The following is a 25,468-nucleotide window of genomic DNA, read 5'->3' as shown; positions in this document are numbered from 1 at the left end:
TTAGACAGAGATTGAAGAAGCTGAGCGCCATATTCCCCCATTGGAGCGCCAAGTAGAAAGTGACCCCTCCTGCCTTCCAGCCCTGGTGGAATCCAAACAACAGCTTGCCTCCTTACTGGAACGCCTCTGCTGCTACAACTTTACCACAGTTGACAATGAAACTAATAAGGATGTCACTCACAGAGTGGTTGGCAAACAGGTAAAGATGAAGCATGATTTTGACAGTAAACACACGAGGTCTAGTTATGAACTGTCTGTAGGTAACTTTGTACTCAACAAGAAGCCAGTCAAAGTTAAAAAAGAATAGTCTGTATTCTCATCTCCCATTAAGTTAAAAAAGAAAAAAAAGAATAGCCACTGGTCAATTTGATTGGACACAATGGGCACAACCTACAAGTAGCCTTAATGAAGACATACCTTAACATTATAAGGGAAGCCACTGAATGTTCAGAGGGACTAGCTAGAATGATAAGGCCTAGTGAAGTGAAAATTTCACAAAGATTCAGAGATTTTATGTATTGACTTGCTAATTTCCATACAATAATTCCTTAAGATATTTCTTCATTATTCACATTTTTATGTATACTTTTGCACTCCTCTCTTACTTTATGCTTTCTCTTATTTTTTGTGGGGGAAGATGATGTGCTATATTGTGATGTACGTATGGTTATAATTTGATTTACCTCGTGGTATTGCAGTTTAGAACATCTTGGTGAGGATTCTCTTTGGGACATCAGTTGATGGCTGAATGTGAGCTAGATGGGTGCGGTGCGCAGGGGGCTTAACTGTAGACTGGAAATGAAGCCTATTTATTGCATCCCTGTCTCCCATTCCTGACTTCCTAAGACACAATTTTGCTGTCTCCCCTGAACTCTTTCAAGACTTTCTTGTACCAGGTCTCGTAATTTGCTCATCCTCTGCCTCAGCTGGTTTACATACTCCAGTAGCGGTTTCCCTCATGGAATCGAGCCTCCCAGTCTGTACTTGTCATCTCTAAGAGAATCTGGATTTCCACCCAAACACCAACTCTAAGAAAGAGAATCCTAGGCTTGACCACCGTGCATCTGATGGCAAAAAGAGCTAAAGAGAGCATTTTATGGTGGCATTATAAAGTTCCATCAACTAGATCTTGAAGTGCGAATTTGCTTAACCCTTAACTATTGAAAGACTTGGGCAGTCATCTGGTAGACAAAGGAGATACCCAGATCAGCTAGATGTCCTTCAGAAACACTATATGGGAAAAATACTTGACATTGCTGATGCAGACTGATTTACAGTAGCAGAGATTCCATGGGGTGGTGTCTGGAGCGGACTGAGTGAAAACCAGGATTTTTGGTACCTGGATACTTGAGGACCTTTCAGTTAGTGGACAAATCTTTGTTTTAATTACATTTTCCAACAAATGGAGCACAAACAGTGCACACCTTTGCACAGCACTAACAGTTACAATTAAGCATACACATTTCCTGACATTGGTGTGTTCTGTGTTGATGTTTACATAATGAACACATAAATGAAAAGCAGAGGAAGGGACTGAGGTCCAAACTCAAGAAAGGGGGAAGCCACTCAGTAAGGGGTTTCGTTTCACAACTCTGCAGTAGGATGTGCCAGCCACACATTCAAGTGACTGACGTCCAACTCAACACTTCACCTTCAGCCTAGTCCTTGCATCGAGCCTGTATCACATGCGTAGGGGACAGCCAATAGTTCACAAACTGTGCCTCAGCACTATAATAATACAGACCCATGTCAGCAGCTCCACGTCCCCCCTGTTCAAACAGGAGTGTCATTACCTCCAAGGAGATTCGGGGTTGTCCACCAGCCCACGCCAGGGAGATCAACTGCGATCCGAGCTGGCATCGGAAATGCACAGGGCGAGACAGATTGATGAACAAATAAAGGAACTTAGAGAGGACCACCATCTCTGCAATGGCCAACTTCCCAATCAAAGAAAGTGGCAATTTCCACCAGCTCTCCACCGCTCATCAAGCCAGTGCATTAGGCTTCCATAGATAGCTTTCCACAACTCATCAATGTCCCTGGTGAGCATTATTCCCAAGTATCTCACCAGCTCTCTTGCCCAAGTTAGTGGGAACTCTGATGTAAACCCCTCCATTGCATCAGTCAAACGAAATGTGACCGATTTGGCCCAATTTATGGTGACCCTGGACATGCCACCAAACCTCGTGAACTTGCAGATCAGGGGGTCTAAATAATATGTGGCTCCCTCACGTACAAAGTGACATTGTCTGCATAAGGCAGGATGATAATTCTGCGGGACGTAAATGCCAAACCTCAATTTGCATGATGCTGGCGCACTCGCGCTGCTAGCGGCTCCATGGCTATGCCAAAAAGAATGGCAGAAAGAGGGCACCCCTGCTGGGTACCTGTTGACACAGGCTGGGTGGACAAACAGCCAATCAATCCCAGGAACTTGGAAATTACACCTATGTGTGTCAACAGAGCGAAGAGGTAAGGTCAATCTAGTCAATCAAACACCTTAGTGGCATCCAAGATGACCGCAGTGGTGCTAAAGCTAGGTCTATAATATGGAGGAGGGTGAAAAAGATGCATAGGTTGTGGGACGTCGACCTGCTAGGGACAAATCTTGACTGATCCAGGTGAATAATGGACAGCAGGAGTGGAAGGAGTTGGGAGGCAATTAATTTGGCAAGGATTTTATTGTCAGTATTGATCATCGATATGATTTACAGTGCTGGGGGTCTTTACCTGGTTTAGATATTGTTACTATTAATGTTTCCCGCAAGGTGGAAGGGTGAGATTCAATAGCAGAGGACTCCTCAAGCATGGCAAGCAGATGTGGAGCTAAATTGTGTGCATATTCTTTGTAGAAGACAGCTTTGAGGTCATCCAGGCCCGGTGCTTTGTTTCCAGGCAGTGCTGAGATTACCTGGACCTCCTCCACCAGAAACAGTTAATCTAGGAAGCGCCTACGCCTCTCTTCAAGCCACAACAACTACAAGGAGTCAAAATAGGAGTCAAGATCTGGGGGTGGCCCAGGTTGCTCAGTTGTGTACAGGGAAGAGAAGGAGGCCGTCATCTTCTTCTGTATGGTCTCAGTACCACTATGTTCGTCAGATTGATCATCTCGCAGTGCAATTATGTAGTCACTTTTTCATGTTTGGCTAATATTTTGCCTGCCCTTTCTCCCTTGCCATACATCTAGCCCTGGCCTCCTTCCCCAAGTAGTGAGTCTCCCTGTATTCCTCAAGTTTGCAGAGGATATCCGCTAATGCAGCTGGACAACTGTTTGCAATAAACTGAAGATCCAAACCTTGTATCTCTTCCTCTAGTTACACCAGCTCACTGCACAGCGCTTGACGCACCCCTGCCTGCTTTGCTATGCATACTTCTCTAATCACAATTTTAAAGGCCTCACAAAGGGATGAGCTAGGTGTCACTGAGCGCTCATTAAGGTCAACGTATTCCACAATGGCCAATCTAATCTCTCTGCACACCTGATCACACAGCACCCCAGCAGCTGCCATTTGAAAGCATACACCCCCCCACTCAGGAGTACCAGTTGTAGCAGTACGTGGGCATGACCTGATAGCGTCCTTTGCAGGTGGGTGACATTTGTGGTCCATAGATCAATGTCTCTTTTTGCCAACCAGAATTCGATGCATAACCATGTGGCATGTGTATTTGCTATGCAGGTGCCCTTAGTTGCGTGAGCGTTCCGGGAGAGCCAAAAGTCAATGAGCTGATTGTCTTCAATTAGCAGGCATACCTGAGCAGCTGCCTTTGGGTGCGGTCTAATATCACTTGTAACCAGGTCAAGCACCACATTGAAGTCCCCTTCTCACAAAGTCGCCCCATGGCCCATCGTACCCACCAGATGCCACACCTCCACAAAGATGCCATGGTCGTCTACATTTGAGCCGTACACAGAAAGGAGCTTGATCGGGTGATCTTTAAGCACCTCAGCGATAAGAACATATCGGCCCTGCAGGTCGCATAACACTCTGCGAGTGTGCCATAGTAAACATTTGCAGATCAGTCACCCCATGTGCATATTTGGAGTAATATCTACATGTCTCTCACCCAGCCATCCTGCTCTAGAGCCGCTCCGGTATGCTTTCTGTGAGATGTTGCTCTTGTAGCGTGCAGATATCTATCCTATGTCTCTGTAGATATGCAAGCACATGTTGCGCCTTACGTCTATCATTTAGGTCCCTTACATTCCAGGTAATACATTTAATTAAGTGCATTTACATCAGCCTGAAGGTGTGAGGTTCCCTAGTGTGCAGTTGTGGTCGCCTGATGTAGAAGGCTGGCCCTCTATGTGGTGTGCAAAACGAGGCACACTGTGTAAAAGGTCCGGGCAACCACACGTTGGTTTACAGAGGTAAAAACTAGACCACATAATGCTCTAATTTTTATGAAAGCTTGGTCGAGCAGTTAGGCTAATCTTGGAGAAGTGCAAGCATTTGTTGTACTCACAGTATCAATAAAGCAAGACACTCAAAAGAATAACTCGGGATCAACTGACAAAAATACTTCAGACTTTTTATAACAATTTTAAGACCAAGATCATCAAAATAGGGGAAGTACTTTTTTAAGTTATGAATTTTCAAAGTTTCAGCAACAAAAGTATTTTTGTGCATAATTTCGCATCATAGGAATCAATGGAGAAATACTTTAAAAACACATAAAACCAGGCAATGCGTTTACCAAGGTCTCCTTTTGCAGGTCATCTAGGTCGTCCATGGACACTATGGACCAGCTGGAGAAGTTTGGGCGGCTCCTGGTTTCGGCGGGGGCAGATGCAGTCATTGGAGCTGGTGCCAGGGCACTGCGGGGGACCACTTGGAAAAGCATGGCACAGGTAGACTTAAAGGTAAGTCCGGTGGGTCCCCTTGGAATGTCGAGGTTGCAAGAGGTGGGTGACCCTTAGGGCAGAGCTGGATCTTTGGTGCAGGGCACAGGGCGGCCGGGTGCAGAGTGAATCAGTGAGCCAGGAGCTGTGTGCAAACCTGCCCTTAGAAGCAGGAGGTAGGTTGCTTTGAGGGTCACTTACAGATCAGCAGGGCCACTCTGGTGGGAGGTCCTAATGGTTTCTGAAATCCCTCTACGGGGGCTTCCTCTTGGTCTTTTTACATTCCGGACTGGACTGTCCTTCTGGGTGTCCGATGTTAAGTGACCAGTACCTGGGGCTATTGCACGGTTTGGCCACTGGCAGACACAGTGTCACCAAACTTGGGTTTGTCCTCACGGTCCGTCAGGTGGAGTTTGGTGCAGCTGGGGCGTCCGGTTTTTCGGTCAGCAGCCGGTCAGTGAAGTAGCCTTCACTGGGTCTTTAGTCTCTGGTTGCAGGAGAGTGATGTCTTCATGCTGGAGGGGAAGCTTTGGCAATTTTCAAAGTGTGGAGGTCCTCTGGGGGTTTGTAGGGTCCGACCAATGTCCAATCAACCCCTCAGTGGCAATTGTGGAGTCCTGGTTGAAGCAGGCAGGGTTTGACACCTTTTCTTGGTGCAGCAGGACTTCAGTTCTCGAGCCTTAGGTCTTCTTTGTTGCTGGTCTTCTTTTGTCCTTGGAATCTGATTATCTAGTCTTAAAGGTGCCCACTAAATACTGTATTTAGTGAGCGTTTGGAGGGGGGGGAGGGTACCTAGTAGTGACCAATGGGTCATCTACCTTAGGGTGGCTACACCCACTACGTGACCACTTCCTGTGGGCAGAGGTCACTCCCCTACACCTGATTGGCTGTTTTCCTTCCATGCAAGATGGAGGAAAATGAAATGGAGGGGTCACCTCACAGCCAACACCTTAGGGATGGTGAAAGCTGGGAATGACCACCCATGGCCTTTGTATGGTTTTCCTGTCGTTGCTCCTGCCAAAAGTGGGGGTTTTCAATGGGGTGGGAATCTGGCTTGGAGGTCGAGTCTCAAGGGTGTTACGCCATTTAAAGAGCGCTAGCAGGGCATTGCACATTTCTGAGGGAGGGGGTGTTTGCACCTCCACCCTGGAAGGGCTTTGTTATGGGACCCAGAGAGCAGGATCTCTCACCCAAGGGTTCCAGAATAGTGTCTGGTGGTGGCAGAATGGTTGTGACCGGCCAGCAAGCATGCCAGGGTAGTTAGCTTTTGCAGGGGGCACCTCTCAGGTGACCTCTGGGTACATTTTGTAATAAATCCAATACTGGTATCACTTTGGATTTATCATTCTGAGTTGTTTGATACCAAACAACCCAGGGTTCAGAGTAGCCATCTTGTAGCTGTGAAACTCGTGCCGACCAGTGTCAAGTACATACATTTAAAATGGCTGCTCTGTTCACTTACTATGTCCCAGGTCTGACAAGGACACAGTAGGGCCATATTGCTCATGCATTTATTCCCACACATACAGCATAGGGCACCCTGCCAGTGGGGTGACTTACAGTACATGCAGTGTGTCGTGGACAGGGCGCACAGGCTCTGTGCCATGTCGAGTATGCATTTTAGGATTGCATCAGAACATTCAGCCTGGAATGGCAGAGCTGAGTGTATCTGGATGCATGGCCCTTGAGGGTGGCACAATCTGTGCTGCTGCCCTCAGGGGCCTACCCTTAGTACCCCAAGCCCTGGGTACCTAAGTGCCATTTACTAGGGACTTACAGTGGTAGCTAAACGTGTTGTCAATTGTATCAATACCTTTGCAATTTTAGGGAAAGAACATTGGCACTGAGGACCTTGTTAGCAGGATCCCAGTGCACTCCAGTACAAGTTGCCTCCAGAAAGGGGGTTGGAGGGTGGGTTTGAGTACTGCAACAAGGTGACAGTTTCTCATACCAACAGTGGGAGAAACAAAAAAAACATTTTGCGGCCAAGAAGTTGTCATCAGTAACTCCCTCTGAACATTCCACCCATCACCCACTTTAATCCCCCAATCGGGCCAGATAGCATCAACCCACCCTCCATACAACTTAAATAAAAAAATAAAAAAACAATCATTGTAAGCAGTTTGGGACTCATCCCGAGTGGGGTGACCTAGAGGCCCGGAACTCTCCCCAGCCTATGCCAAGCTGGGTGGTGGGAGCGGTCGAGGGTGCAGACAATCGGGGCCCAGCCAGGGTGGTCATCCGTGGGAGTGTCTCCATCATGTATGTCTCCAGTTCTGCCAGCACAGCCTCATGACTGTATTTGAAGTCCCAGGGTGACCAGAAAAAGCGTGCCTCTGGTCACAACCAGACATCCTCCTGCACAGGTTTAATGGAGGGCTGCACAGTGCTCTTCAATTCAGATCCCTCATCATACAAACTGGGTCATTCGCCCCAGGGTGGCACAATTGCCCACCAGCCCAGTGTTTAACGGTCAGTTCATATACACGAAACAATAACCCACAATGGTTCAATTGCCTCAGCCATTGCTGCTCAAATAGCCCGACCCAGCAGCTTGTGCCTCTGGCGCTCTATGCACTGTAATGAGTGTTTGACAGCTAGACAGTCCCTTCTAGGGGCCTGCACAGCAGTTGTGAAATCAGTGAAGATGGAGATCTCATTACCCTGGTAGAGAAGTGGCCACTTATTTCTGGCAAGATGCAAAGCCGTATCCGTGTCCCTATAGTTAGCAGTCTGGCTATAAATGTGCAGGCCAGTGTGCCAGGTGGGGGCTTCTGCCCCAACAATCTGAAGGCTCATTCCACAATTAGCAGATTCGAAAGAGCACCGCTGAACAGCTCAGAGCAGTGCCTCAACATAATCCTCCTCCATGCAGCACAACTCGCTCGATTCTGGTACACCTAGCATGCATCGGTTGTACCTCCTCAAGCAGGCTGCCAGGTCTTCATTTTTGTTTCTGATCACCTCCAGTACTTTTTCCATCTGTAATAGTTTCTCACTGTCCACAGTGTCCGTCTTCCAAGTCCGATGTGCGATGCTCAAGTTGGTCCATTCGTTCATCCTGCTTTTCCACTTCGTCTGAGACTTTCAAACCTGTCCGCCTAGAGATCTATTTTATCGATAGCAGTTAGACTCTGTTTAAGGTCTAAGAATGGTGCGGATGTCTACTGCCGGAGTTGGGACTTCTCCATCGGCCTGACAACTGGCGGTCCTCAGCAGGCGTTTCCATCGTGCATGTCTGCCTGCGATTCTCAAATGTGAGCTTTGACGGTCTTGCGTACCCTTTCCCCATCATGCAGCAGCGCCACACAGCAATCTGCAGGAGCAGGCAAGCTCTATCTCGTGTAGGTCAACCAGGTACAACTGATAGCAAGTCCCACCACACCCTCAGAAGAGTGCCTTAAGGGGGCACAAGCAGACCTTCCCCGCCTTAGTTGGGGAACTTCGCATTACTAGCTAAGTAAGGCACCTCCAGTGATGTCACCACGAGCAGCCTCAGGAGTCCTCTCCAACACCTTACAGGCCCTGCCACCCCTACTCTCCTGTTACTCCAAACTCAGGGGCCTGGCTGAGGTCTCCGAATAATCTGCCACTCTGCCACAAGGGTGCGTAGTGTGTGTGTGCAAGCTGAGGGGGTAGCAAGAGCCCCCTTGGACAAGTCAAAAACCTAATAAATATCCTCGTCAGGTGGGGCAGTTCCCCATCAGATGTTCCCAGATGGGCGAGCCAATGATCCTGCCCATCTCTCCAGCTGCCCCATGCCTCTTGCGAGAATAGTGCTGTTCTCAATGTCCGAGTACTCGCCACAGTAGTTTCCTTATGATATGGCCCTCAGACAGCCAGTCCATCGACTGCACATCTCTGCATGTGGGACACCAATCGTCAGCCTTTATCTGGGATTGGTCTTTGAGCGCGCTATATTCTTGTGAAGCATTTTCCATCCCCTGGGGCCCTCTTCCGTCACAACTGCCACCAAAAACTGGGTGAAGCAGCTCTCTCCCGCCGCAAGCCAGCCCAGCCTCTCCTAGTGGATCTTCCCGGGTGAGAAGTGGTAGGCTACGCAGCTGTCGGGCTGTCCCCATGGGCACCAGCCAGTCCGGGCTGGTCACGGCCTAATCCACTCACCACTGGGGCTTCGTCCATCCTCTCTCGTCTTCCAGGTGGCGCAGATGGTCACTCTACAGTGAGCCACCACTCCGCTCGCCTGCCCTCTCGTCACGGCCCCCATAGGCCACCAATGGGCCCAGCAAGATAGCAGGTGCAAACCCTGCCACAGGTGGAGCATCTGTTGATATGCGATTCTGCAGTGTTCCCGCAGCTCTGTTGGGGCTTGGTGGAGGCAACAGCAATGCAGTATTCCAGGCATCGTTCTGTTATGCCCCAATGCCTGGGTAAACACAGGATAAATGCTGGATTTTCAGCTCCAGCCGGCAGAGCCTCACAGAGCAATGGCCATCTTGCGGCCGGGCTCCCTAGCACCCCCCAATTAGTGAAGAAATCTTTAGCGTGGTCTAACAGGAGAAGCTATTGCAAGCGTGCCAGGAGTTTTGGTTAGTTGAGCTTTAGAGAGAGAGGGAGTTCATATCATAATTACAGGAGAGGTGGGACGGTGCAGTTCAATTTATAATAAGTTTAATTAAAAACAATTCAGTGTCAATTTCGGGTAGACTAATAAGGGCTGTTTTTTTATGGAGAATAGTTTAGGTGCTACGAGCCTTGGGTGGCTGAATTGGGGAAGAGAATTTTGATGGCTTGGGCCAGGGTACAGGGTTGTGCTGCCTCTAAACAACTGACATGCTAAATAATATTTTAGGTGAAGTATTGTATTCTGGATTTGAGGATCTGAAGTCTTTTTAAATTGTGCATGGTGTGGTTGTTTGGAGCTTTATGGATGTCAAAGCTATTGTCTTTAGGCTGCAAGAAAGTCAGAGAAGCTGACAGCGGTTTGCACGTGTGAGACAGTTAAAAAATGACCACATGGGTAAAGGATGTTGTTTAAGATTTAAGGAAACAGAGAGAAAAGGTTTTGTGCCCCATAGGCGTGCACTACATTTTTGAGGGCCAGATGATGCTTTCCTGGTGCAGTTTTTTTTTTTTAATGATGATGGGATTCGGCTTTTGAAGTTTGGTCTGTTTTTAGAAAAACTTTGGCAATATTTGTGGTTTGTCCACTATAGTTTGGTACTTATTCCTCCAGGATAGGGGCTGCTACGGAAGCATACTTGTTGAGATGGCAGGTGGAAGTCAGATTGCTGTAGGTGTTGTATTAGGCTAGAAGAATTTTCTTGGTTAGCTGACTAATGTTGCATTTGTGTTTTCTTTGTTTTGCAGGCTACGATTCTGGCATTATGTCTTATAGAGTATCAGTATGGATCGTGGGTACTTGATAGAAGCAGAATTTCTTTGGTAGAAAAAGCATGGTGCAACTGTGATATCCTGCTAAAAGCTAGGAAGGCTAATTTACTGAAGCTGAATTCTTTTTGGTCAGATACAGTTATATTGTGGGATCAGTTGACCGAAAGGAAGGCAGCAATCGAGAAGGCAACAAAAAGTAAATGGAGAGATGCAGTGGTTTTGTACTTTGAATAGGTTTGGGAGAAGTATCCATAGGGCCACGGACATGGAAGATCAGTCACAGTTTCGGACTGATGGGGATGGCTTATCTATGCTAGGAATTGAGTACTATTGGAGAAAACTGTGTGAAGTTATTTCCTGGACAATGGGTGTCACTTTGGATGGGTAGAAAGTTAGATGAGCGGTAGATGCCAAGATAGTATGTGAAGGGGACAGGAAAATATCTTAGCAGGTTTTTCCTGGTGCTGGAGGCAAGCAGGTGGTGATGCTGATGTCAGGGTTGGATCATTACTGAGTGGGCAGATTCAGCTTGGGTTGTGATAAACAGGAACAGTGTGTGGTCTGTATGTAGGAGGGGCAGGGTCAAGGTGCCTAAGGGCTGTCAGGAGGAAGCAGGCTTGTGAGGATTTGATGATGATGGTTCAAGGTCTTAAAAGGTGATATTAGGATGTATCTGATTGGGGTGGGGACTTCTGGGGTTTTAAGGTTTTTAAAGGCAGGAATGTTGGGATTACGTTGTCTGTATTAGTGAGGCCGGGGTTATCGGTTTATTCTTATAGCCGTCGTTCATGCAGACCTTTCACTTCAAATTGGGCCTTTTCCCTTCAAACACGGGTCTGTCCTAATTCGCGCCATCTTGCCCGATAAAATGTTAAAATATCCCAGCGCTCTGCAGGATAGTCAGAAAAAGAGCTTGAACGATTCACAATTACCATTTGTGGTCTTTACATGTAATTGGCTCAGCAAACTAGACAAACATGACAAATAAAATACTTTTTTAAATTGAAATTTCACGCCGGGCGACACAACCTCTATGCAATAAGCACTTAGGTTAATATAACGTGCATTACAAAATGATATTCAGATTTAAATAAGGTGGTGTCAGCTTGCATTAATTATTCAGTATTGAAAAGCGCTTTTTATTCAAATCAGCTTTCCAGTGACATATTCTATTTAAGCTTTTACTCATTTTCTAGAGGCTTAAAGCTCTCTTGGGAAATGTACACTGTGACCTTCACATATGACAATCAACAGATCATTTTCATTGGCCCTCAGAACAAGTCGTCTCACCTCCTGTAAGTGAAGGCATACGCTGCTGAATTAAAACACCACCACCAGCCTCGAGATATCAATATTACAGGCAGGTCAGCTTGTATAAATATTTTATTCAATTACACTGCTAATATGGAGCAGATAGCACATCATGTTTTGGTGCATTGATACAGGTCAGAAAACATCTATGAAAATATGAAGCATTTTGTAGAGATGTAAACTGGATCAGAGAACAGCATTTTGCCCTTGACCACATACGAGGCTAATCACAGGAGGCATGCATCATTTGCAAAAACCTTTTAAAAGTCAACATCTTTGATTTTATACTATATATATATATATATATATATATATATATATATATATATATATATATATATATATATATATATATATCTCACACCACCAGAACTTCTTAAATTAGAAATTCCACGCTGCACTCCAAAGAATGATTTTCCCCTATTAAGCCTAATAAAGAAATAACCTTAAGGAAAATAGTTCCCTGGAGTGCAGCATGGAATTTTTAATTTGAGAAGTTCAGGTGGTGTGAAATATTTACAGAGGAAGGTCGACCTCTGTTACCTGCAACGACTGAGTGTGCGCTGTACATATCGATCATTGGTGGTGGAAAAAAAAAATATATATATATTATATGCACGCACACACACACACACACACACACGTGTACATATTTACATATATAGCCTGGATTAGCTATACCAATTGTACACCTATAGTTTGGAAACTTGAAGTAATACTATAAATTCTTTCATGGTGAAATCTATCCCAACTTCGCAAAACGTTAATGGTACAATATTTTATAAATACAATGGCACAGGGTTGTCTCTGGATAATTCAGCAATACAGCAGTGTAATGTTATATCCGGTAGGGTACAGGATAATTGATTCAATGATAAAAGATTGTCTGCGACTGGATAAATGTTCAGTACTCTTGCACAATGCTGTTGGCATAATGTCAAGCTCATGAGTGAATGTTATGGATACAGTGCTAACGCGACGGACAGTGGACATTCAACTTGATTGTTGCAGAGAGTAGGTAACACTCTTAGATAACTTTAGGAATCCCTACTATGAAAATCTGATCTATTTTAGCTGTATGCAGAAGAGTAGTTATGCATTATTTTTTTAGCTACGTAAAGATCACGCCCTAATAACAAGTCAGTTTTTCAAACATTTAGTGCTTCATAAAGACATGACATAGTAGCATGTTCAATCTTTTCTAATCCAAAGACCAGAGGTAACGAGGCTATTAAAATCTTCCAAGGCCTTAAAAAAAAAAGGTAACACCAGTGTCTTCATGGGCCTTTGTGTGATGAAAAGAATAACCATCAGACAAGTGAGTTGTACAGCCAGAGACTTTCATCCACTGGGTTGCATCGCTTTGGAGTTCATAGTTGCTGAGATGCTTCAACATCCACTTTCTATATCACATTTGCAGAAATCCGGAAAAGTCTAAGAGGCTGTGTTCCTCTTCAAATATCAAGGAAATATGGCATTAGCCCTGAAGGAGGGCAGCTTTTGCTGTGGGCAATACAAGTGTGTGTAGCACCTTATCTTTCAATGTATTTTAAGGTCTTGTCTGTCTTCAAGCCTTGGCGCTCCCATCCTTTTTCTGGAGGCGGTTTCTTGTTGGCTCAGTGAACAACAGGGGCTCTGGGACTACAGTCGCTGGATAGTGATGGCCGAGAAGCTCAATTTCTAGTGTCTGTCCTACTTTGCTAAGTTCTACGGGCACGTAGGCAAACGCAAGGCTCTGCTGGGTACCATAGCTGTAGGTTCCGGATGTCGTGTTTCCAACAACCTGCAATTCAAGCAGAAAAATTACTTTTATTTACAAATTGTAAGTGGATCAAAAAAGTTATGCCACTATAAGCCACAATAGCAAGCTTTCCTGAATTCTCGAGTTTCCTTGAATGATGCGATTTAAGAGTTAGAAGCGATCTAAAAATACAAAAAACAATTTCGAGATTATCTTATAAATTCTCCAAAACGTGAGCAGAAATTAGTATGTCTGTCTCTTATGTACCATTCTGTTATGATTCACAAAACCGTTTTTTGAGGACTAGGTCCTGAAAATATACATCTTTCTAAAATATTTCAGTAATATGGCTGGAAACTCAACCTTATCATTGGCGATTCCCACTATGGAAAATCTGCCTGTTTGAAAATAAGCAGAACAGCAGCTTGGCCCAATACTTATTTTCCGTTTTCCCTCCACAGGGACAGATATTCTCCCTGACAAAAACTTCCTCTTTCCGGAAGTAGCATAAAATGCTGGGGTGAATGGGGTGATCGATTTCGTATTTTGCCAACACATATACCGAACGGTTTGCTGATGTGCATTTAAAACTACTTGCAGAGCTGAAATCGATTGAATCCAAAATCCCGGCTTTGGCATAGTTCTGAAAATCTTGTAATGTCAGTCCATCATAGACCCTAGTAATCAAGATCTTTAGACTTAAATGAACATCGGCTTGCAAATACTGTTTATTTGAACGGGCACTGCCATGTAAGAGAATGCTAAATGACTTCCACAAAAACTCCGCTGCCGAATAAAGCAATTAATTTGATCTCTTTAATAGGTGATAAGATATGAAGTACTCGCTTAGAAGTTTGGCTGTTCAGTGCTTTGTGGGTCAGTCCGTAGTGAGTTTTGTGCCCGTAACAATAGGTGCTTCTGCAGTTCAGAACTAAGAGAACTGTATTCCAGCTTTTACCTCCTTCAAAGATGGGGCATGGGATATTCTATTACAAAAAATTATTATTTTATTTTTACATGCCAAATGTTTCATAGTCACAAGTTAGCTGGTACAATCATACCACCTCAGTCCTATAGAATCTATAGCGCCCAATACTTAGCTCAGAATTAAAATCAATCCAGCTTATGTTACCTATAAGTATCAACTACAACACCACAATCCACGTAGAAAAATGTAAAATCTTGATAGGTAGAAGTTAGAAATGGGGTCTCTGGTTGGCAGTCAGTTTGCACTCTGTCCAAGCTAGGACCCTCACTCTAGTCTAGGTAGGGGAGATACATACCTCACATAACCCCAGCTCACCCCTTGGTAGCTTGGCACAAGCAGTCAGGCTCAGCTCAGAGGCAATGTGTAATGTATATGGACCAATACACACAGTAACACAGTGAAAACACCACAAAAGCACTCATCAGTTTAGAAAAATAGCCAATATTTATCTGAGTAAAACAAGAGCAAAACGACAAAAAACCAACAGACACAAGCAAAGTTATGAATTTTCAAAGATTACACTTAAATATAGCACTTAGAAACACAAATGCTTCAATTTGGTTTTATCACAGCGGCGTGACGGGGTCGTTCCCCCACAATCTGATGCCAATGGCGCTGGATATGGAGTCGGACGGACCCCCAGGTACAGTAACAGTGGGGAAACAAACTGATGCACAGAGTCAGGGAACAGAGGTGTCGGTGGATCCGGTGCAGCATTGGTTCCGGTGCTGTGGAGCAGTGGAGTGGAGACGTAGGTGAAAAGCGTGTGGTCCTTCCTGTGGAGCAGGGAAGATGAGGCAGCGTCAGTGCGAAGTGTCAGACCCTTACGCTCTGGCGGGGTCGATGTCCAGCGGGTCGAGAAGCAGTGGGGTGACCTCATAGGGTCGCGGTCACACCATGAGGCTGCAGGCACGGTGGCGGAGTTGGGTGTCGCGGACATCAACGACACAGCACTGGGGACTCACGAAGTCACGGAACGTCAGCAGGGCTGCTGCTGTGCCAGGCCTGCGATGTCAATCGGGGTCGTCGCACTGCAGCGAGGACCTCGGCTTCGGCTGTGGGCAGGGTCAGGCAGCGGCATCAGTCTGGGCATCGTGTGGGATCAGTGCACTTGATTTTTCTTGATTTTCAACCAGCTTTCACTACCAAAGGCCCAAAAACTGGAATAGGCACCACCTGCCAAGTTAGGGTCCACAGCAAGTTAACCCAGAGGCTAGTAGGTGAAGTCTTTACTGTCCCTGAGACTTAAGAAGCAAGCTCAGTCCAAGCCCTTGAAGAAATTTCACAAGTAGGAAACACAGCGAAGTCCAGTTTTTGTCCTCTCTAGGGCAGAAGCAGCAACTGCAGGCCAACCCAGCAAAGTGCACACAGAAAAGCGGCAGTACTCCTCCTTCAGCTGTTCAGCTCTTCTCCTTGACAGAGATTCTTCTTGATCCAGAAGTGTTCTAAAAGTGGGGTTTTGGGTCCACTACTTACACCCATATCTGCCACTGAAGTAGGCAAACTTCAAAGGAAAGTCTCTGATGTTGACAAGATCCTGCCTTGCCCAGGCCTGTCCCCAGACACACACACCAGGGGATCGGAGACTGCATCATGTGAGAACAGGCACAGCCCTTTCAGGTGCAGGTGTCAGCTCCTCCCTCCCCACTCCAGCCCAGGAGACTCATCAGGATATGCAGGACAGTCCCCAGCTCCCTTTGTGTCACTCTCTAGAGCAGAGGTCTTCAAACTGGGGGGCCTCAAGTGATCCCATATTATACAGATAACATGCCTTTGTTTTAAGCAGAAGCATGTTATTGCAGATTTAAAAAGGTAACAGTACTTAACTGCAATGTTTAAATAGGTTTAGACCTATTTAAACATTGCCATCTTTCTAAAATAATTGTGTATAATTCTGAGGGGGGGCAATGATTTTTATTTTTCAACTGGGGGGGGGGGGGGTGGGGGGGGGCGGCATTAAAAAGTTTGAAGACCACTGCTCTAGAGGGAATTCACAAACAGCCCAACTGTCAGTCTGACCCAGAGGTGGATTCCACAAACAGGAAGAGGCACAGAATGATTAAGCAAGAAAATGCCCACATTCTTAAAGTGTCATTTTCACACTGTAAATTAAAACTAACTTTACCAAAAGATGCATTTTTAAATTGTGAGTTCAGAGACCCCAAACTCCACATCTATATCGGATCCCAATGGGACACTGCACTTAAGATATTTAAAGACTGTCCCCATGTAGCCTTGCAATAGTGAAAAACGAATATGGCAGTATTTCACTATCAGAACATGTAAAACACACCAGTACATGTCCTACCTTTTAAATACACTGCACGCTGCCCATGGAGCTACCTAGGGGCTACCGTAGAGGTGAGACATACAGTAAACAGGAAGGTTTGGGCCTGGAAAGTGGGTACACTTGCCAGGTCGAATTGGCAGTGCAAAACTGCACCCACAGGCACTGCAGTGACAGGTCTGAGACATGTTTACAGGCACCATCAGTGCTACAGGCCCACTAGTAGCTTTTGATTTACATGCCCTGGGCACCTCTACTGCACTTTACTAGGGACTAACTAATAAACCAAATATGCCAATCACGGAAAAGCCAATCACCAATGCAGTTTACACAGAGAGCACTTACACCTTAGCACTGGTCAGCAGTGGTAAAGTGCCCAGAGTACCACAACCAGCAAAAACAAAGCCCAACACAGTCAAAAATACAGGAAGCAGAGGCAAAAATACAAGGGAAACCACGCAAAAGATGCTGGTCTAACAGTGGTTTTAAAGAATTAAGAAGCATCTTCTTTCCAGACTGGAGGTAAACTACATGATTAACCAAAACTTCTCAGGAGCAGTAACAGCAAAATGCTATACAAGCATTATTGATTATCAATGTGCTAGCCTAAATATGCTCGACTCTCATCCTTTAGGTTCCATCCTGAGCAATCAGTGGGCAGAATGCAGGCAACAGCTCTCGACTCATGCAGCATCTCTCCTGCTGCAGCACTGATTGATTATTTCATCAGGCAGGTAAGACAGGCAGAGGTTTTTGAGATCAGGAGATACAATTGTCCCTTCTGATCAGTGAAGAGTACCACAGGAGGACCCCAGTCTATAATGTTAGCTCTACTCGGATGTTGCTCACAGCTAGTCAAGATGCTGTACAGGGCAATTGAAAGGTGTCAGGTAACAGGGCATGAACATGCTGGGGCCCAGCAGTGGACAATCTGTTTCAGAAGAGGTCCATCATGAGATCCATAGACCCAGGAAGCTTCTATGAACAACAAGCTCGACCGCTTACCGAAGTGTCACAGGACAGGAGCTGGATATTCATTTTTTGTTAGGTGGCCAATAGATATTGCCTTTGAAGTACAGTAGTCAATATGGTAGTGAAAGGACATTGCTTGGGATTCTCCTGGTGCTGTGCTATAATTTCTTGCACTGTTCACTTTTGAGAGAACAGACAATACAAATCACAGAACTCACAGTCGAAATAACGGATGAGCCCACTAACGTGATTGGCCGTCTACCCGCCCCCCCCACATTCAACCCACTCACAACTTACATTACTTTGGGTAAGGAAACCGAGAAGACCAGAGACACTGCATGCTGGTCTCCTGCTGCTACCCTTTTATTTCACACTGCCCATTTTTGATAATGGGACAACGGTCTTTAGGCCTGGACATTTTAAGTTTCAATATTAACTGAAGCGAAAGTCCCTGCCGTGATTCTTTTTTCACATGAGCATTTGTTTGGAGGCAGCATTTAATTTGGCGTAGTGGCGTTTGAGGCTGCAGCTGGACATGACTGTATTCTCTTTAAACCAGGATACCTTAACCATCCACCGACGGATTTCTAAACTTTTAGTTCCAATAAGGTTTCTGTTTGCCTCAAACTGAGTAGCGGATAGAAACCTGGATGAATTCTGCTGGTTAAGCTGTTACTTTTCCACCGCCATGGCTTATCCACATACAGCTAAAGAGACACTTCCTTAAAACAACACAAACTTTTACACAGGTTGCGTCCAACATTGTGATGCTGTTATATCCCCTGTTAACGCAGTAGTGACAGACTCAAATGTTTTTTTTAGGTTTATAAGAGCAGTTGGTTGGCAGTGGTGGTAAGTGCTGCTGATTCTTCATCCCACCAGAACTTGTCTGGGGGTCCATGCTCATCGCTCTTAATAGAACAGCATCCCCAGTGCTAATCAACTGGGATAAAAGCAGTGATGGAGAATCTGAATAGCGGGGGTCCAGGCTGGCGGACTGTACCAATAATGAAATGGACAGTTGCTGTAGAACAGTGGTTCCCTACCTTTTGACTTCTGTGGACCCCCACTTTATCATTACTGGAACCCGGGGACCCTCACTGAATCATCACTGAAAGCTGAGGGGCTAATCTGTAAATATTATTTAGTTTTCTAAGCAGTCACGGACCCCCTGAGGAGGCTTCGCGGACCCCCAGGGGTCCCCGGACCACAGGTCGGGAACCACTGCTGTAGAATACAGGGGGTATTCAAGTTCTGACATACTATAAAGTTAATCATAATACTTTTGGGTAAATTACATTAAATTGAAACAATACAAGGGGCGATATATCGGATGAAAAGTCAAAGGGGATCCTTAGTTTGCAGAACTACTACTTAAGGTGACAGATAAGGCTGTGTCTGAGACCAGAGAGATGCTGAGTTTGCAATGACAAATAAGACAGAGGGGATTAAGGAGTGAAACTATATGAAGGTATTCTTTAGAGAAAAATAAGGAGTCCCCACAGAGGCCAATTCGTAACTTTGTTTCCAGCACCTCACTACAAATCTAACTTCTAGTATGTGCAGAGGTAAGATGTACATTGTAAGAACATGTGCAAGCGACCATAGAGGGTGCAGGACATTGCCTAGAATACATTTCTCCCACAAACCAGCCTAGCTTCACTTACTCCCATTCTGGCTTGACAAGGACCAGATATTGACGAACCAATTCTTCTATACTTTCCTATGATCACCACCGGAAGAATGTGTTCCTCTAAACATTTATACAATTATTATCATAGCAAGAACCCACCCTAGTAAGTCTCCTCAGGAATACCTTCATTTTGGACATATTCCCAACTTTAGTCCATCACAATATCTAAGCCTGTTATTTCTTTAGGCCTACATTTTTAACTCTGTTTAGACCGAAACCATTTATGACGAGTACTGACATCACACACAGAGCAACGAGAGTATTTACCTTGCAAAGCACTTGCATCACGATGCAGTACGAATAGACCCTTTCCAATATAAATAACCAATATACAACGCTCCCCTGGTCATCATTCATTAATTCCCTACAACTGTATGGTTCTATCAACAAGTGACCTATTACATACGGACAAGAAAGGTACAGTCTCATCACACTCTTACGGGATGCACACATCACCGCATTACGGCTATTCCTCACTAAGATATTGCACATAAAGGCTGAGATTTGATAATTAGCCTTCAGTCAATTACATTGGACTTTTTACTGGGAACGTAATCCTTTCTGTTTCACCCTTAAATATCACATTTGGGTGTCAGAATCCACTGCTAACGCACCCCTGCCCTCGCCATATTTAGCCTTTCTGATGAACCCTCGGTTCGCTCTTTCATTTTACAAAATTATACTTTGTTATGCATAACTGGTACACTGTCATTTTTTCTGGTGCCCTTCTCTCATGTGTTAGGCTTTAATACCGTCTCCGCACCTTATAAGATCACGTTTAGCGTGTTAATTTTAATGTTCCTGATGCACAGCTTTGGAAAAGTCTTTAAAATGAAACAGGTGTGGGCTGCATCCGATGTATATTCTGATGCGGCTGCTTGACTAAGTGCATCAACAGTAAATCTTGGTGCACTGAATACATCGGTGTTTGTGCTGGGCATAAATGAAGGCATTACTATGGAGGCGTGCGCCTATCATTGAATGCATACCATATCCATGGGCACTCCTGGCACATCCGAGGGCAGCAGGATGCTTATGTGGCCAGCTCCACCAGTTCACACAGGTTTTTCTTCACCAATGATCGTTGATCTCTGTTACCTAAGCCATATAAATTTTTGTTGGATATACAACTAATACCGTTGTAATAGTGGGCTCTGAACACATGACTGGTGCCAGCCTGGGTACTCACAATGTCTTTGTACACCTTAGATGCCAGTGCATGTACATGGTATGGACTGGTTTGATCGGGGACATTATCGCTGAAATGGGTGCCCATGGTGGTTGCTCTCGCCATCTCCCATTGTGATATTCTCCTCCAATCCCCTTCATGCGGTAACGCCAGCAGACACTTTAGTAGTATTTCAGGTGCATAGGGTGTGATACATTGTGATCTGCGGAGATGTCGGCACCAGCAGTTGTGCATCACTTTAAACTCATTGGAGCCCGAGGCAGGCGGGGGGCCCAGGTGGAGGACAACCCTAGTCAGAAAGTGAAGGTCTGGGGTAAGAGGGGTAATCTCCCTAACAGTCATTGTTTGGCTGGCTAGCCATCTGGTCAGCCATTGTAATTGGCCCGCTAAATAGTATGCTTCGAATTCGGGGACAGCCATTCCTCCCTCCTCGTGTAGTCGCGGCAGAACCGTGAGTGCCAATCGCCGCCTGCCTGTCCCCCACAGGAAGCCTATGACCATGGAGTTCAGTTCTTTGAAGAAGGTTCTCGGGACCCATAGCGGGAGAGTGATGAAAAAGTACAACAGGCGGGGTAGTGCTATCATTTTTAAGAGTGCCACTCGTCCTGCCACGGATAGTGGTATGGTCGCCCAGAAAGTCATATTACTACGATTTTACTGTGTCCAGATATATCTCCAAACCGCTCTAACAGGCTGCGAGCTCCATGTAGGGCATCCCCCGCACCCCCTAAGAGAAGGAGATCATCGGCATACAGAGCAATGTGGTGAGTTTGCCCAGCCACAGTTTCAACAGAGGAATGATCAGGGCTTCTCACGCTGATGCAAGGAAAGTATGGCATTCCTTAGCTTCTTCATCTACCCCAACCAGTCTCAGGCCTACTTTAGATATATATGTCGAATAAAATTCTATCAGGAGTCTGGTCCCGGGGTTTTCTTTCGTGCCATACAGACAATGGCAGCTTCCACTTCTGCTAGAGTAATCGCTGCCCCCACCTCTGTCGCCTCTTGTTCAGAGATTGTTGGGAGTGTGAGATGTGATAAGAAATTGTGGATCTCTGCCTCCATTGGTAGGACTTTGCTCGTGTAAAGATCAGCATAATATTTGCAACTCATTGTAGTCTGGGTGTGTATACTGTGCCTCATGGGATGGGTTAATTCAACTATAGTTGAGCCCCTATGTGCTGGATTCGCTAACCATGCCTGTAAGGAAACTGCACGATCCCCTTCCGAGTGTACACATGCAATATAGGCTTTATAGTCGTAACCACGTAGCCTTTCGACTAATACCGCTGCTGTTTCTCGTGCTGTGAGGAGTGCAGTCTGTAGTTCTGAGGCATGAGGGCGTTTCTGCTCAAGTGTGGGCAGTTCCTGTTAGGCTTTCGCTGTATCATGTAGTAGCGTCTGGCGTGCGCCGGCAGCTGCTGAGATGCAGTTCCCTCTAATGACTACGTTAAACACGTCCCACTCTGTCAATTTTGAATTTGATGAGCCGTAATTGACCTCGAAGTAAGCATCTATCACTGCGCCAACGGTGTGCGTAAAAACCTGATCCTCCAACAAAGCTGGCTGGAGCTGCCATGTGGGGAATTGGTGCATGGCTCCGGGACCACTCCAGCTTAATTAGCAATCTGACAGCGTTCGGGTTAGATATTCGGTCAGGTGTGTCAGCTTGTGTATATCTGGTGAACATAGGAATGTATCAAACCTTACATGTAAATCATGCATTGGTGAGTAAAAGGAGTAGTCCCTATGGTCTGGGTGTTGAATGCACCAAGAGTTGACCAGGCCCCAGTCCTTCTGCCAAGTGTGATACCCGTGAACTGCTCTGGTACTCGGTGAAGAGGGCAGGGAGGATGTGACCTATCTAATGTCGCGTCTGCTATGCAATTAAAGTCTCCCCCCAACAATATAGGTCTCGTTAAGTGTGCTGCCAATTGTTCGGAGATGGATGCTAGGAATCCCACCTGGTCAGTATTGGGACCGTAAATGCTGCCCAGTACTATCTCTCTCCCGTCTAACTTTCCAATAATTATAGTGTAGCGTCCCAATGGGTCCATGAAAGTCGCCGTGTGTTGGTATGGTACCCCATGTTAAATCCATATTAAAGTCCCTCTGGCATAAGCCGAATAAGTGGTTCAGTGTACCTGGCCTCTCCATAGTCTTTGAAGAGCACAGCCCTCAACAGCATTTAAGTGCGTCTCTTGCATTGCTATTTGGGTCCCCGTCTATTGAGGTATGAAAATAACTTGTGTCTTTTAGCCATGGATTGAATCCCTCTAACATTCCATGTGGAGGAACTTGATATTCAGTGTAGTATCCATTAGCGGTAGAGTGGAGAGCACATTGGCTAACTTTGAGGCTCCAGTCCCACCCCAAGGGAGCCCTACTCACATCAATGCGCATATAAGATATCTAGGTAACGTGGTAAGAGCGTCATTGCTGACAGTATGGGGGCAGGGTGTATTGAGCTTCATGTCACCTGGTAGGGGCCAGCCAGTGGGCTGGTAGCTGAGGGTCATAATTGAGTGCAACTGCAGCACTCCGCTGATCTTCTATATGAGTTCATCTGTGGTGCCTGGAATAACCACTGGCAGAACCACACTCGAACGGGTCAAAGCCGTGGTCTTGCTGTCGGAGACTGTGTTTTTCACACACCCGTCGGTTCGAGGACATCGTTCTCTGTGATGCCCCGTCCAGCGATGCGACCACCGCCACCACCCTCAGGCATTCCTCCTGCGCTTCTTCTGGTGTGGGTGGGTCAATCCTGCATGATGGCTGTCTTCTACGGGATTTAGGGTGGGGTATCCTCTTTTGGTGTCGAGAAGGGACGCTTGCGATGGTGTCTGGCAAGAGTTATAGCTAGGCCCACGCTTCCTGCGGTGTGCTGAAGAATTCCACCCCCCACCTGGGTGACCACCCGGAGCCTAGCTGAAAACTGCGTGGAATATGGGAGCTCTAGTTCCCTGAGTTTTTGTTTCACAGAAGTGAAAGCTGCCCTCTGGCATTGACCTTTGAGAGAAGTCAGGGAATATTGATATTTTGCTGTTTTCAAACTTCAGATCTTCACGAAGTCGTGCCTGTCGTAGTATGTAGTCTCGGTCTCTGAAGTGAAGTAGCCGCGTTAGCATCGGTCTTGGGGGAGCTCCCGGCAGTGCTGTTTTAGCAGGCACTCCATAGGCTCTCTCCAGCGCAAAGAAGGGTGAAAGTCCCTCAGAGGCTACTACAGTTTTGAGCCATTCTTCCAGATAGTCCACCATGTCTGGTCCTTCAGCTTTCTCGGGAAGTCCTATCACCCTAATATTGTTGAGTCTTGCTCTGTTTTTGGCATCTTCCGCTCTATTTTCTAGTGTTTTTAAACAGGCTTCAACAGCAGTCAAACGTCCATCCACTACAGGCAAGCCAGGAGTTGCTGCTGATATTTCCTTTTCCGTCGTGGTAACTCTCTCCGCTAAGCACCAGTGGTCGACCCGAAGGAGGCCTAATGTCTATACTCAGGGTGTCTATTTTGACCTCCAGTGCTGTTAGTGAGGCCGCTATGGTCTAAAGTACGTCTTGGAGCATTGGCACAGAGGTTGTCATCTCCGCTATGGAGGGTGTTATTGGCTCAGCCATTTCATTGGTTGGCTTTGTCCACAAGGGGGTCTCCCAAATCTCCATCTCTCTTCTTGGTAGCTTTCCCCATTTGGTGCTGTATGGAGGGTAGGCTCCTGTTCTTAGGAGTTCCCCATGACCACATGCGAGGTCCTCCTCTGTGCAGCATATCTGCACCCTGCAGGAGACCTATGTGTAATGGTTTACTGTTGTGGTCTGGTTAATGTGAAAATCTGGCACTTCTTGTGGCTCCATGGTTGGTTGTTTGTGGGCTCCAGCCGTGTTGATGCGAACTGTCAGTGTTCTGACTGGTTTGTGGATGAGGGTCTGCTAAGCCACCAATTTCATTCTTGTCCCTCCTCTCTAAGGCAAATTCGGGATTCACGGGGGCGTCTCATTTCCCACGAAGCAGACGGATGCACAGTCCTGCGTCACCCTGACGCTTCACTCCTGTCCTCTCTGCAGGGTACTTCTTCCCATAGGACCTCTGGTATCACTGGTCCTTCTGCCAGTTGCGCCTTCCCTATCTGATAGGGTTACTCGACCCCAGCCCTTGGTCAAGGGTTTCACTGTAGCGCCCTGTGTCACTGCAAGGTGGCCCCACCCATCCAGATAGTCGAAGTCTCTCAATAGGCCTCCTGTGGCCTTACAATGTTAAGGCCTGCAGCCTTATTTCTCCATGCTGCAGCCAAGGCCCATCGCGGGTGGCCTCCTCTTCTACTACTATTCCACCGCCAGGGGCCTCCCCCGAGGGTCTCGCTGCTGTACAACTCACAACCTGGGCCTCCTCCACCCCAGGTCCTCAATCCGTCCCAGCAAGTTGCTGTCGCTTGGGGCGCTGGGCCACACTGATGCAAGGATGCGGCATGCCACCTGCGCCAGCACTCTGCTCCCCACTCTGCGTCGCTGCAGCTGAGGTTGAGAGTCGCTGCCGCTAGGCCGCTCGTGCCCGCGGCCCCGTGCGGCTCCAGTCTGCTCTTGCTTGCCTGTTCTTACGGCTTCAAGGCCTTCTCACAGCAGCCATGACCGGGAGTGCTGCTCTCACCTCTGGGCCGCCAGATGTGGGGGACGCTGCTGTCAGAGCACCGCCTCTGAGCTTCTCACAGCCCTTGCGGAGCCCTTGCGGTGCCTCATCGCTCACCGAGGACTCAGGTGCTCCGATCTTTCAGGTCCCAACAGCCACCTCTCCTCGTCGGCAGTCCAGGCTATGAGCAGGCCCCTCGACTCGTTCTCTGCAGACCGCCGATGCGGCCTTTGGCTCCCATCTCATCCTCGGAGGGTCGCTGTTGGAATGAACGGCCGCCATCCTGGGTAGGCCGTACCTTGTCACCTCTGATCCCGGGATCAGAGAGTTGCAGGCTTCAGGATGCTTGATTATTAAGCTCCTGGATGTCTTGGGGGTCTGGGAAAGGACCCACGAGGGGTGCCCCCTTTCAGGATGGAGAGTGGGGGTGCTGATGTGGCCGGTGTCCCGGAGCTCCAGTGCCCTGCTGCCTACTCC

At 46.7% G+C, this 25,468-nt stretch overlaps 1 protein-coding gene and 1 long non-coding RNA gene across 2 annotated transcripts in view; one reads left to right on the top strand and one right to left on the bottom strand.

The window, feature by feature from the left end:
* The window catches only part of LOC138284491 (uncharacterized), a 192,779-nt gene that overhangs the window by 100,126 nt on the left and 67,185 nt on the right, over positions 1-25,468 (top strand). The window lies entirely within an intron of this gene.
* DMGDH (dimethylglycine dehydrogenase) overlaps positions 12,708-25,468 on the bottom strand; it is a 458,426-nt gene continuing 445,665 nt past the window's right edge. The window contains exon 16 of the mRNA XM_069223293.1: positions 12,708-13,289. Coding sequence (XP_069079394.1) covers positions 13,074-13,289 — 216 coding nt within the window. The 3' untranslated portion in view covers positions 12,708-13,073. The remainder of the gene's footprint in view (positions 13,290-25,468) is intronic.

Source organism: Pleurodeles waltl, chromosome 1_1, assembly GCF_031143425.1.
Source record: "Pleurodeles waltl isolate 20211129_DDA chromosome 1_1, aPleWal1.hap1.20221129, whole genome shotgun sequence".
Classification (NCBI taxonomy): domain Eukaryota; kingdom Metazoa; phylum Chordata; class Amphibia; order Caudata; family Salamandridae; genus Pleurodeles; species Pleurodeles waltl.
Note: the sequence above shows the minus strand (reverse complement) of the source record. Positions and strands in the feature narration are given on the sequence as shown.